We start from the raw sequence: 15,199 nt of genomic DNA, 5'->3' as shown, positions 1-15,199 counted from the left end.
ATTTTCTAAAGTCATGTTATTTAAAGATAAAATGATCAAATATAATTTAATTGTTTAAGTTATGATAAAAAGTGCTGTTTTGAAATTTTCAAGCAAATATTACGTTATTTTGAAGTTTTGACTTAGTACTGGTATTTTAGTCGAGTTTTTGGATAAATCAAATAATTCCAAAACCTAAACTCTTCAATTTAAGATGAAAATAACGTGCACATAAAGAATTAATTCAATTCTAACATTAACTAACTAGACTAAAATAGAGACAAAGGTAATCAAAGAAAGTCAAAAGTCAACCTTTTAGAATAGAGACCAAATTATCAGCAGGGACAAATAATTGGCAACTTCAAAATCTTTTGTAATTTACTGTCGTTACTGTACTTCAACCTAAGTGTGCTTTTTTCACCATAGATGAGTCGTCGTACAACACTAGCCATAATTTTGGCTCAAATGAATATATTATTCTCAGTAGGATATAAATGAGAAAATAATTCTTTTACGAGTGTCTAATATTTTTTTTTCTTCAATATTCTTTTTTGAATTTAACTCTTCCTCTCTCTGGGAACTTCATCACATTCTTAACCAAATTCATGTTTGGCAATAACGTCTTCCGCACATGTATGTGTTTGCTAACATATTTACATAACTTTCCCACAAAATATCCACATAAATATATTTATTCAAAACCTAGAATACGCTAACATATAATTAATAACTGAAAAGTTGCTAGTTTTATATCAGCATGCAAATACCAAGACATATTGATATATAGAATTTGAAAAGTCAAATTCTCATACAATCAACACCACGATTTCAAGTCATTGAAAAACCTTGAATAATTGGTTACATAAAAACGCATTTCAATATAAAGAAAAACCAACCTCTTCATCACTAACCGATCAACTAATTCGTCAAGTGTTGCCACTCAAGGTAGACATTTTGCCATACTTTTAACATTTCCTTGCATCACCTTAAACCAGAGGCATTATGAACCCCCAAATAACCATGGAATGAAAAAAAAAAAAAAAAAACTTGCTAAATATTCTAAGCTTTGTTAAAGTAGTAGTGAGGGGCATGAATTACTGCAAAACTTGTATCGAAATGCGACTGTTTTGGCAAAAGGTTCCATTTTTTGCTATGTAGGCATTCATTGCTTGAGTCCTTGAATGGAAACGTACAGTGGCCAACTTAATAGGTTCTGCAGTCCCCCCTTCTCCTGGCCTGAAAATAAGAAAAGAATCAACATTTCGAGAATCATATAATCAAGCAGCCATTTGTTTCAAGGTATCGAGAAAGTGATCTTGAGAATATGGCATTCTCATGTTTGAGACATGTTTTGTAAACATATTCTCAGGATTGGTTCATGAAAAGGAATATAAATTACGCATTTGTGTTACTCCTTACTCCATTATGCAAGTATTTTGTATTCCCATTAGAACAAAATAAACTCTAATTTTTTTATATACTACCAGCATTTATCGGGAATAATGTTCCCGAGAATGTGATTCTGGAGAAGAGGAGGGTTGGGAAGATAGGTACAATTTATTAGAGTACAAAATTGAGAGAGATCCTTAGATAAAGTGAGACCTGCCAAATTTTGTTAATTTCAGTAAATTTCAATAAATGAGTGTTTTCAGAATGTTAAGAGTGTATTCCAAGCATCTCTTTCTAAGAATACAGTTGCATACCTTAAAACAACTCTCAGGGTTAAACATTATTTTAGTCCTTCTCAATGCAGAACTGTTCACCTTGAGACCCTAAAACTAAAATTATCGCATCAGATCCATTAGTTTAGAGTTTAGGGTTTAGGTCTCTTGTCAAGTGTGACCCTTGTCCACCACTGAAGTTTTTCTCTTTTAGGCCTCTTGTGAAAATGGTGATCACACATGATACATTTCCATAAATGTGACTAAAAGCACTTGTAAGAGAAGAAAATAATAAATGCACTAAACTTTTCCATAAACTAAATTTGATTTATTCATTTAGAAGAAGTTCTCTCGTTAGTTTCTCAAAAAATAAGATTTTTAACTAAAGCGTAAAGTAGTAATTTGTAGAAGTTTTTTCACTTATTTTTAATTTTATCTTCTCCTAGAAGTATGCATGAAGAAGTTTAGAAACACATTCTTAACCAAACTAAAAACTGCCCTTTTTACAAAGACTAAAAACATGTTAACTCAAAAATAAAATATAAAATTTGAAGTATATTTGATGCTAACCTCAAAAACAAGTTGACGGAGGAGGAATCATATTCACAACCGGACAGGGTTCGCACTAAATCTTCATATGTAGCAGCTCGAGGCATTCCTTGAATCAAAATCTATAAAAAAAATTAGACACTTTTAGGTAAACGTGTTGTTTCCGCAGTAATGTTTGCACGAAACAAAAAGTACAACACTTTAACTAGTAGCCTTCAGTTTAAAATCTGATTCTAAATGTAAAGTCCGTTTTAGCCAGCATATCCACAACAGTGGTAAATGGAAGCACAAAACTAAATACCAAATCTTTATGGAATTCTCACCACAATCTTCGTACTTCCACACCGAGAATTCAAGCGATCGTAATGCATTCAATAAGTCATGCATAAATAAACTGAATAAATTTGATGTCGTAGCTTGTTGTAAATAAAGGATTATTAGGATAAAAATATTTTTAATATCTTTATAGTAACTAAAAGAAAAATATATTTAGAATCTTCTTATTCATTTACTTGAACAAATAAGATAGAGGAAAATCAGTGTATTCCACCTACATGGTTGTGCTTTTTATTGATGTACACATAGGAGTTACCAAAGGTAAGGCTCTTTTTTTGGACTCTAACCGTAAAGCTGGGTATATACACCAAAAAAAATAATAAAATAACATTACATTTTAACACTCCACAGAGCATGTAGGTCATATGTACCAAACTTGGAACATACAAACTAAATTTTAGGTCCTCCTAGAGATTTAGTTACAATGTTTGAGTAGTTTGTTAGGACTGGCAAACTTAGTAATAAGATCTTTGGACAACTCCTCCCTAAAAAAATGACAAATAATTTCTATATATTTAGCTCTCTCATGAAATATTGGTTTGGAGGTTATATGAAAAGTTGCCTAATTGTCACAATACAACTTTATTGGTTCATTTTCACAAAATTTCAACTCTTGAAGGAGTTGTTTAATCAACACAAGTTCACATGTTACTAGAGTCATGGATCTATATTAAATTCCTACATTAGATCAGGTAACAACACTTTGTTTCTTACTTTTCCATAATAAAAGACTTCCCTCCAAGGAACAAAACTTTGTTTCTTACTTTTCCATGATAAAAGACTTCCCTCCAAGGAATACACAGACATCCTATGGTAGATCTCTTATCAATGGGCCAATCAGCCCAATCTGCATCACAATACCCAATTTGCATTACAATACCCTAAGGCTTGAGCATTGCCCATGTTCTCATACAACAATCCCTATCCCATGATCCCTTATACATATATGAGAATGTGAATCACAATAGTCTAGTAATCAATGTAAGGGTTATGCATAAACTGACTCATAACTCACAATGGATAAAAAAGATCAGGTCATGTTATTGTGAGATAAATGAGTTTTCCCACCAACCTGCTATATCTCTATAGGTTTGAGAAAATTTAAGTGGTTTCTCATTAACTTTAGAGTTGAGTCCATAGGACTATCAATGGGCCTACAATTTGCTAAGTTTGTCTCCTACAAAATATCAAGAGCATATTTTCTTTGTGAAATGATAACACCTCTTGATTGTGTCACTTCAATAATAAGAAAATATTTTAGTTAGTCCAAATCTTTGGTCTGCAAATGGCGGAAAAAATGCTTTTTGAATTGAACAATTCTAGTGATATCTATTTGTGTAATAACAATATATCAACAAAGAGCACAAGATAAACACACTTCCCAGGATAAGTATGATAGTAAAACACTAAATGATTTGCCTCACTGCGTTTCAATCCAAAAATCAACAAAATTCACTTAAATTTACCAAAACAAGCTCAAGGTGATTGCTTCATGCCATAGAGCTAGATGTAATTTCCAAACTAAACCAAAAAGACTAAGAAGTTGCTCCATGTAACTCCAAAGCACCATGAAAAATACATTTTTAATGTCATGTTGGAGAAGAGCCCGGTTGGAAATGGCAGTCAAGGTAAGGAAAATATGGACATAATTAAACTCAGCATAGGAGAAAAAGTATCACAAAATATTCTAGACCATAAATCTGAGTGTATTCCTTAGCTACAGTTGAGATTAAAACAGACAAAGATATGTTTGAGGGCTTGATTGATTAGTCCCCTCTACTGTTCCTGATATTTATATAAATGATGAAGGAGATACAAAGAAGTTGAAACATTAAAGGCTACAAACTAGGTGCTAGGTTAGAGGTTATCCAACACTCAACCTCCTAGCTTACACATCATGATTGCCTAGATATACTAATTACTTCTACACTCCCCCTCAAGCTGGAGCATACAAATTGTATGTACCTAGCTTGGAACAAATAAACTCAATTTGAGGTCCCCTTAATGACTTGGTCAACATGTCTGCGAGTTGGTCATTCGATCCCACAAACTCAGTACATATTTCCTTTGCCAACAACTTTTCACGAACAAAATGACAATCTATTTCTATATGTTTTGTTCTCTCGTGAAACACTGGATTTGAAGCAATGTGGAGAGCAGCTTGATTATCGCAATACATCTTCATAGTCTTGATGTCACAAAAATTAAGTTCTTGAAGAAATTGCTTCACCTATATAAGTTCACATGTTAGTGATGCCATGGCTCTATATTCAGCTTCAGCTGTCGATCTAGCTTCTGCTTCTTACTTTTCCATGAAATAATATTACCTCCAAGGAATACACAGTATCCAATAGTAGATCGTTTGTCCATAGGAGATCCTGCCCAATCCGCATCACAATATCTAGAGACATGAAAGCTTCCTCTATCTTCATATAACAACCCTTGCCCGGGAGCCTTTTTTAGGTACCTTAGAATGCGGATGATAGAATTCCAATGGCCAACACATGGAGACTGCATAAACTGACTAACCACTCCAACTGCAAAGGATAGATCTGGCCTTGTAATGGTGAGGTAAATTAGTTTTCCAACCAGCCTCCTGTATCTTTCAGGGTCAGAGAATAATTCACCTTCTTCAGTTGTTAACTTTTGATTTGGGTCCATAGGACTCTCTACTGGTTTACAATCAATCATACCAGTTTCTTGTAGGATATCAAGAGCATACTTCCTTTGAGAGATTACAATGCCATGTTTAGACTGTGCCACTTCAATGCCCAAGAAGTATTTGAGGCTTCCCAAATCCTTGGTTTGAAAATGCCTACACAAGTGCTCCTTTAATTGAGATATGCCAACAATATCATTTCCTGTAATGACTATATCATCAACATATATTATTAGGTAGATACATTTCCCAGGAAAAGTATGCGAGTAAAAGACCGAGTGATCTGCCTCACTGCGTCTTAACCCAAAACTTTGAACAATGGAGCTGAATTTTCCAAACCAGGCACATGGTGATTGTTTGAGGCCATATAAAGAGCGATGCAATTTGCACACCATACTAGACTCCCCCTGAGCAACAAATCCAGGAGGTTGCTCCATGTAGACTTCCTCCTCAAGATCACCATGAAGGAAAGCATTCTTGATATCCAATTGATGAAGTGGCCAATGACGAATGGCGGCCATTGCAAAGAAGAGTCGAATAGCAATCATTTTCGCCACAGGAGAGAAAGTGTCACAATAGTCAAGGCCATAAATCTGAGTGTACCCTTTGGCAACTAATCGGGCTTTGAGCCTATCAACTTGACCGTCAGAGCCAACCTTAACTGCATATACCCATCGACCACCAACCGCCTTCTTGCCTGGTGGGAGGGGCATGAGCTCCCAAGTATGGTTGTGTTCAAGAGCTTGCATTTCTACAATCATTGCTTGTCGCCATCCAGGATGATCAAGTGCTTCCTTCACATTTTTGGGAATAGGAACAGAAGACACTGAAGATAAAAGAGAACAATAGAAAGGCGACAATCTATGATAACTAAGAAAATTATAAATGGGATGGGGGTTCCGAGTGGAACAAATACCTTTTCTGAGAGCAATGGGCCAACCGGAATTACCTTCATCAGGAGGCATGGGAGCAAGAGACGAAGGAGAAGGATCTGAAGTCGAGGATTCACCATATTCTTGGATAATTGGACTATCCGTCAGAGTCCTGTGTTGGAGGTCGGGACTAAGGAAGGTATCAATAGGTGGGGATGGGGGCTCGGGAGGACGTTGATTAGGACTCGGGTTGACAGAGACATCTGAAATAAGGGACTCAACCACAGGAAGAGGGAGGACTTGCTGTATGACATGAGTGTCTTGAACAGAGGAAGAGAAATAAGGGGTTTGTTCAAAGAATGTGACATTGGCAGACATGTAGTATTTCTTGGTTTCAGGAGAGTAACACCGATACCCTTTTTGAAGACGGGAATAGCCCAAGAAGACACATTTGAGAGCACTAGCAGAAATCTTATCTAGACCTGGAGACAGGTCATGAACAAAACATACACAACCAAAAACCCGAGGAGGAATGTGAAAAAGAGGGTTATCTGGAAACAAGATGGAGACAGGGACTTTATGATTGAGAGAGGAGGAGGGCATCCGGTTAATAAGAAAACATGCAGTTAAGAGGGCATCTCCCCAATGATGGACAGGAATATGTGCACCAAGCAAAAGTGTACGAGCAGTTTCAACCAAGTGTCGATTTATTCTTTCTGCTATACCGTTTTGTTGTGGTGTGTGTGGACAAGTGGACTGATGCAAGATACCATGTGAACTTAAAACTGCAGACAAAGCAGAGGAGAAGTACTCTTTGGCATTATAACTTCTTAAGATTTTGATTACTCGACCAAATTGATTCTTGATTTCGTGTAAAAAAGATGTGAAGATGGATAACAATTCAGAACGATCTTTCATAAGATAAACCCAAGTACATCGTGAAAATTCATCAATGAAAGTAACAAAATACCTAAAACCAAAAGACGGAATACGACTAGGTCCCCAAATATCGGAATGAATGATGGAGAAACTAGATTTACATTGTGATAGAGACTTTTTAGGAAAAGCAGATCTAACATGTTTGCCTAGATGACATGATTCACATTCTAAGGTTTGGAGACCACTAAGTTCAAGACACATTTTTTTTAACTTGGACAGATGAGGGTGACCAAGCCAATCATGTAACAATTTAGGACTAGGAGCTGTAACACATGACACTCGTGGACGAGATCCAAAATGATATAAACCGCCGGCTTCATATCCTTCTCCAATTTGTCTCCCCGAACCACGCTCCTGTATAACAAAAGATTTGTGATCAAAGGTTACTGAACAGTTGAACAATTTGGTTAACTGGCTTAAGGAAATTAAATTGAAGGGACAATTAGGGACAAAAAGGACAGATTTTAGAGTTAGGGAGGGAGACAGGATGACTCGACCGACTCCCTTTGAGGAAGTTTTAGAGCCATTGGCAAGGGTTATAAAATGAGGTTTGTATTGAAATGAAATGGTTGAGAACAAAGAGGTATTACCAGAGATGTGGTCAGAAGCACTGGAATCAATTACCCATGAATTGTGACTTTCAATAGATTGAGAAATGCAAGCTTTTGAAGTACTCGGGGCTTGAGATGATTGTGTCAGGCTGTTGGACTTGAGACGTAGGTACTCTTGATACTCGTCCTCAGTGAACTTGGACTCAGTAGTGTCAGCCTGAGAGACATTGGCAGTCTTAGAAGGAAAACCATGTAAGGAGTAACAATTTTCCTGAGTGTGACCCATCCTCTTGCAATACGTGCATTGAGGACGTCCGCGGCCTCCACGTCCACCTCCTCTAGGTCCACGTCCTCCTCTTCCTCAAGTTGCGGCCATAACAGATGATTCTACTCGAGCATGAGATTCTGGAATTTCAAGTGTTGGGACTTTCGGGACACGAATCATACATTGGATTAGGGAGTCCATGGAAGGGACCTCATGAGAGGTCAAAAGTTGATCTCTAATGTGATTGAAGTCTGGATGAATGGCGCGAAGAATCATCACCATATAGTATTTATCCAACTTCTTCATTTCATCTGAAGTGTCGACTTTGAGAAACATCCGCAGGTCTTCCATGGCTAATTGTGCTTCATTCATGAAGGAGATCATGTCATGATTGGTCATTTTCAGAGATGCCAACTTGTCCGCCGAATCATATGGGCGTTGGATATCATTGGCATAGATATTCTGAGTCCTCTTCTTAAACGAGTGACATGTTTTGAATGCCCTAAGAGACATTAACAGTCTCGACTCCACGGATTGCCACAACAAGGCACACAATTGAAAATCTGCTTGCTTCCACTGTTCGGCTTTTTCTTGAGGCACATGGCTTCCGTCTTTCTCAAGGTGGTCATGATGTCCTTGACCAAGGAACCACATCTCGACGGCAGTGGACCAGGAGAGGTAATTTTGTCCATCTAGCTTCTGGGAAGTAATGGAAGGACTTCTAGAAAATGAAATAACACTTCCAGAGGCCATTTCTGATCAAGGGAACAAAAACAGAGAGCAGAAACGCATAAACGCAAAAAACAATGCAGATTTTTAAACGACCTAGGGAGATGTCCACAAGGGTGACGTCTGGACCTCACTGAATCGGAGTTTTGAGGGTTAGAACAGCAGCAGAAGGCTCCGACGAGAGCTACGGAGGTGGTGCCGTGACGTTCCGATCAGCAGAAGGCGGCGCGTGGGCTGCACGCGCCTATTCGCAGCGGAGAAGATGCGGCGCGTGGACGGGAGGCTGGTTCCGGCACTGGTGGGGGTGGTTGTCGCTCGGAGAGGCGCTCCAGATCCAGTGGTCGCCGGCGAAAACTGAGGTGGCCGGAGACGACGCGCCTGTTCGCAGCGGAGAAGATGCGGCGCGTGGACGGGAGGCTGGTTCCGGCGGGGTGGCTGTCGCTCGGAGAGGCGCTTCAGATCCAGTGGTCTCCAGTGAAAACTGAGGTGCCCGAAGACAGCAACCGGCGGCAAACAGTGGCGGACGGCAGCAGACAGTGACGATTTTGTGAACAGTGATGGTGGGTAGCTTTGGATAGTGTTTTATGGCAGTGGACAGCTGCAGACAGTGATTAACAGTGGCGGATGGCGGCGGACAGCCGCAGACGATGGCAACAAGTGTCGGTGGACAGACCAGACGGAAACTAGAGCGGGATCGACCCGCTCTGATACCAAGTTTAGATTAAAATAGACAAAGATATGTTTGAGGGCTTGATTAGTCCCCTCTATTGTTCCTGATATTTATATAAATGATGAAGGAGATACAAAGAAGTTGAAACATTAAAGGCTACAAACTAGGTGCTAGGTTAGAGGTTATCCAACACTCAACCTCCTAGCTTACACATCATGATTACCTAGATATACTAATTACTTCTACAGCTACTAAGTGAGCTTCGAGACTATCTACGTCACCAATAGGACCAAGTTAATTGCATGAACCCACTTACAATCATAGGCTTCTTACTAAGAGTAGGGGGAGCAAGCTTCCAAGTACCATTGTGTTCAAGTACATGCATTTCATCAATCATGGCTTGTCGCCATCTATATAAATTCTCTAGTTGTACCCTTTCTTCAATAAGAAAGACAAAAATGTCTCGGTGATCTTTTCAGTTTCTCAGCTTTCTCTCTTCATTGTCTATGTTCATAAGCAGCTTCTATTTTTGGTTTCTTTTTGGTTTTTCTTGAAGTTCAATCTTCCATTCATGCTAAAATCATGAAAGTCATTCATGCACTTGATATAAGGTTGGCATAGCTTGTGGCTAGAGAGTGATTCAATGCCAGTTGTATAGGCTTTTCAGAATGGTCATACTGTTCCTTGGTATCTTCGCTCTTGATGGCCAAATATGAAGTTTAAATGTAAACATGAGACTTCATGTTTCTCATATTTATAGGGAAAGGAAGGGAAGGGAATCATTAAGCTGATAAACTTGCATGCTCCAATGCAATTGAAAGATATAGTCATTGGTAGGATGACATTTTGGATTTTCTTAAATAAGATTTATTTAGAAATAGGTGTTCTCAACCTTACTATAGATTTGTTTCTTGAGTAGTTTTTGGTATAGACCCCCTACTATTTTGTATTTATTTCCTTTAATTTTATACTTTTTTTCATAAGCTGCAAATAATTGATATAACATAGGATGCCAACATGGATGGGATCATGTTTTACAGTGATGCTTTTTCATACTCTATTTTTTAAACAAAAAACAATAACATGAGATTGCATTGCGTTGCTTGATCCTGACTATAACAACACCCTAGACTTTCAAAATTTAAGGGAATAAACTTTTTATTTGAGATGGTTCAAGCTTCAGATTTTTAGACATTCATGAATAATTTTTATTCTCCTATTGTTCCTCATACAACAGAATTACATTTCTCGGATCCTTCTCCGTTATCCTTGGTACTTTAATATCAAGTAATTCTTGTAAAATGTGCTCAATTAACATTCCTTAATTATACAAGTCAACAAAATGGACCAATGTTCTAAATTTTTCATTTACCAAGGAAAACAGAAAAACAATAATTTGCACTCTTAACAAAGAATAAAGACGTAGTAATATATAAAAGACTACAACTTTTAAGAATTTACCTCCAAATTGGTGTGATCCGCTCAGAACTTAAAAATCGAACAATTAGAGAACCTTATGATTATGGGAAATAACTGACTTACATCATGCTCTCTATTTTACTCGATCAAAATTTTCTAAACACAACATCTAACAGTTTCAGCATTTGGGCACTTTAAATATATTACAAACCATCAAAAATTAATTACTATTCAAAAAACAAGATAAGCAAATATAGGTAAGAATCTGTACTGACAGTTTTTCCATCATATGGCTTTACTATGTCCCATTGGGATCGATCAGCCTGATATTAGAAAAAGGAACAAATATCAAACAGTTTCCAACTATAAACAAACATAAAAAGCTATTTGATTTTAGAAAAAAGACATGTGAGCAGAGCAGCATACCCTATCCAATTTGTACAAGCGTCCGTTCCTTACAATCACCCTTATAGCGTTGTCATACGAAGAACGAGAAGGGAATTGCAACAACCTGATTATACCCAAAACATTTAAATGATAATTTCAAGTATAGAATCTAAGATGAGGCCCATTTAGAAAAACACAATGATAATTCACTTTCAGGATGTTAGCTATGCTAGATGATTACGGAGAGTCATGTAGATGAATCGAGGTAATAACAAAATGCTAATTGTAGCAATTGAGGAAGAAAAAGATAAGTAAATCAGTTAGAAAAAAAGGGAAGAATGAAGAAATAGGTATGCAATAATTGGATAAGGATTGGAAAGGAAGGCAGCACACCCTCAAAAAGCTACTCTTTATCTATTCACTTTTCCTGTATTCTGATTTTACCTCAGCAATTGGGACTATTTCTACTTGTCTTTAATGAAATCCATGGGTTCATATAACAGGACGAGTATGAAAAAATCTAGCACTCCATATTTTGGAACGACACCTTAATTACAGTTCAAAATGGTGCTTTTTTTATGGTGTTTAGTTTCACAGTGACTAAAAGTATGACTTAAATAGAACTTATATATATCTTGGACAATCCTCTCCTGACAAGTTGGTTGTTTTATAGGATTTTAGGGATTGAAAGTCCAAATTCTGTGAGCATGACATGTAACAAACAAGTATATAATTAAATTGAACTTTCTCTTTTGTTTTCCGAAAAGAAAAAGAAAAGAAAATGCAATTCCCTGTGATAGGCATGAAAATGCACTGATTAAATTTCTATGACAAAAATAACTTTCACAATAACCCCAAAGCAAGACAAAAGATGGAATACATTACGTTGAAACTGGAATAAGGCTACGGTTGTAATCCAATTTAACATCCTCCAGAGTCAAATTACAACCTTCAAGGAAGTTGATGATATCTGTTTTCAGTACATGTTTACGAATACCAAACAGCCTACCATATGTCACTCCTAAAGAAAGAAAGAGAAAGGAAAACAGTCATTACCTTGGATGGAAATTATTTAAAATAAAAGAACTGTAAAGTGTTGAAAGGTATTATTTAAATAACATAGCTAGCAGTGAATTGGTTAGAAACCTAACATCTTATTTTCAAAATCCAAACGTATGCAAAAATATAGTCACTGGCATCAATGATATTTACTGTATGTCAAATTTCTATAATTTTATGCATTTTTTATTTTCACATTCTCAAATCCGAAAACTATTTGGCTTTTGAATGTTAGTAATACACATGAATAGACATGAGGATTGAGCAAAAACTTAAAACAATGACAATAATGATGATGACAACATGGAGAAGGAGGATTTTGCCTGGCATCCCAATTATTTGAAAAATATACAGCAACCTATTTGAAATTAACAATTAGAGAGAAAGGGATGCACTCCTCCTTTCTCACTCTTATCTCCTCTCCCCTACCATGGGCCTCATGTAGGACCCAAGTAAACTTTAAAGAACTATATACACAGTAATTAGAAGGTTACAAGATAATCTAACACAGCGTTCCTCATTTGAATAAATCATTATTACTTAAAAATGAATGATAAGCCCACCTTTTTTCTTTTCTTCCAAATTTTCCATCCTAACATACCGTGTTTGGGAGTTAGGTTTAGGATGGGAAAGAATGGAGTGACAAATTTTTTCTTTCTAATAAACAATCTCTAATTTGATAATTTTATCAACAAAAGAAATAAATTAATGTATTAACATACTTAATATATTAATCTTTTGTTTATTGTTACAAAAATTGCACAAGTCTCTTAATTTAAAGTAAAATATCACCCTTTCTTCTCCTTCAAACCCAATAGAATAAAAACACTTAATGCTAGTCTTTTGTTTAGTTTACCCCTCCCACTCTTCTCCAAAACCCAACTCCCAACATAGCCTAAAGGTATTGATACTCTCATAGAAACAAGAACCTCCTCCTACTCCAAATAAGAACGATAACAACATACTACTACTCTGGACTTGTTTGGTGGTCAGGATATGGTAGGATGAGATACAAAAGTAGGATAGGAACATGATAAAATAAGAGCAAGAAAAGCACTAATCATATATGATATTTGGTGCATACCATGATAAGGACCAAATAATAATAGGTTGCGTTAGTGGTGATGTCACTGCAAATGGTTACAGTGACAACAATATAATAATGAGATGGTAAGCACGATGACAAAGATGGAAGTGATAATCACGATAGTAACAATGATGACAGTATAATAAAGGAATGATGGTGACAACTGTGAGGTTTTTCTAAGGGAAGACCCGAAAGAATCATCACCATTGAGTCGTGAATAAGCTCAAATAAGAGACAAGGACACCACTTCTAGCATAAAACATTAAGTTAATAGATTTATGGTTCTTTCAACTTATATACTAGTCATTTTACTCATTTTGACCTAATGTAGGACTTGAACTCACATTGAATTCCTAACAAGGTCGATGATAGAGAGTGATAGCAACAATGGTGAGAGTGGTAATCCTTATATGACAATAAGGGTGGCATTTTTTATGACAGATGTAGTGACACTAATGGTAGTAGTGACCATGTAGTGCTAGTGATAGTTGCTATGATAGAAATAATTACCCTGTACCACAAAACCAAACAACTGATTAGAACGGCTATTATTTTATAGTTATATTATCCGATTATATCATATCCTAGCCACCGAGCGAGTCCTAAAAGTAACAGCAGCAACAAGGTTTTAGCTATTACCCAGCAACTGTGACCACAATTTTGGCCACAATGTCAAGGTTTATGGAGTCTATGACATTTTTGTGGCTGCATCAGCCACAACGTCAAGGAATTTATAACCTCGAGCTGCAGTAGAACAGTTTTTTCGTAAAAGCTAAAGCAAGTCTAAGAGCGATAGAAATGGGAAAATAAGTGCATAAATAAGGTGGTACCAGAATGCTCAACGTCAAAGAATGGAGGAGGGGTAGTTGAATTCAGAGGTGGCTGTTCAGCTTCAGTGGAGAAACACCTCACTGGGTGGCCAAGACTTCTCTGAACAAATGCACAAACACTTGAACTGCAATTGGATCTCAATGCAGCCCTAACAATGCAAGTCATCTTCCACAACACGCCTGCTATTTCCAAACCATAAAATGAAAAGTTACAAACAACAAAGACAAGGTCATAGACACCACTCAATTCATTTTTGTATATCAAGCATAAATTAACAAACAAGTCTTTTGTGAATGGAAATGTAATTGAAGGAACTTTGAAAACAAAAACGAAAATGGGTACGTAAAAAGGTTATGCTTTTTGCGAAATTACCTGTTTCGATTTTGATTCCTTGATCACCTGGAAGAAGATTGGGGAAGCAGTGCAGCGAGAAGGAGCGCACAAAAGCAAGTTCAGGGCAGTGGAATTTGTTTTGGGTGCCAGATTGGCCCATTACTATTCCCAAAAGGCCCACCTACTTTGAACGTTCAAATCAATTGAGCCCAAGAAAACAAATGCGAATTGCGAAATTTTCATAATTATAATTACATAATAGTGATTTTGACAAAGAGATGAGAGAATTATTAAGAATGAGATTTTTAAAAACTTTCAACTAAGGAAAAAGAGTATTTGTAATATTTCTCCAATGTAGAATATATTTTCTAGATCAAATGTAAATTTATCTGTGACATGTTTTTTTTTTTAAATTTAATATGTTTCCGGTGTTTTCCTTGTCAAGTATTTCTCTCAAAAAACATATAAATATAGAAAAATAAATTAATACAAATTTATTAAATATGTACAAAAGTACATAACATGATTTTATATTGAAATATAGATGAATTGGTATCTTAGTATTACATGCTTCTTTGTTCATCTTAAAAAGTGAAGTTTAATTGTAACTCAACTTCATCAACTATCTTAATAAAGGTTACAATTAATTATATATATTATAATTTGATTCTATCTTTAACTAATGAAAAATCTATGATATTCTATGAATTCATTCCGTTCCTGTAGAGAAAAAACAAGATAAGTTAGGCACAAGCGTCACCTTATCCATGTAGTCCGCTATCTCTTCAGTTGGCCTCTTCCCGGTTGGTACATGTCGGTTTGGACCCAGGAGGGGTTACCTGCAGAAGGGACTCCGAAGCTCAAGTGAGTCAA

The 15,199-nt window shown here is 36.5% G+C and overlaps 1 protein-coding gene across 1 annotated transcript; it reads right to left on the bottom strand.

Annotated features, from left to right (window-relative positions):
- Positions 1–743: 743 nt before the first annotated feature.
- On the bottom strand, positions 744–14,482 carry LOC114182701 (Ribosomal protein S24e family protein). Its single transcript, XM_028069626.2, has 7 exons — positions 14,366–14,482; positions 13,993–14,175; positions 11,902–12,037; positions 11,056–11,140; positions 10,905–10,952; positions 2,211–2,311; positions 744–1,215 (listed from the first exon to the last, which is right to left on the bottom strand). The coding sequence occupies exons 2-7, from the start codon at positions 14,156–14,158 to the stop codon at positions 1,074–1,076; spliced, it is 678 nt and encodes a 225-aa protein (XP_027925427.2). The 5' UTR covers positions 14,159–14,175; positions 14,366–14,482; the 3' UTR covers positions 744–1,073.
- Positions 14,483–15,199: the final 717 nt, after the last annotated feature.

The sequence above is a fragment of the Vigna unguiculata genome, chromosome 4 (genome assembly GCF_037176805.1).
Source record: "Vigna unguiculata cultivar grain cowpea cultivar isolate G323 ecotype 2 chromosome 4, ASM3717680v1, whole genome shotgun sequence".
Lineage (NCBI taxonomy): Eukaryota > Viridiplantae > Streptophyta > Magnoliopsida > Fabales > Fabaceae > Vigna > Vigna unguiculata.
Note: the sequence above shows the minus strand (reverse complement) of the source record. Positions and strands in the feature narration are given on the sequence as shown.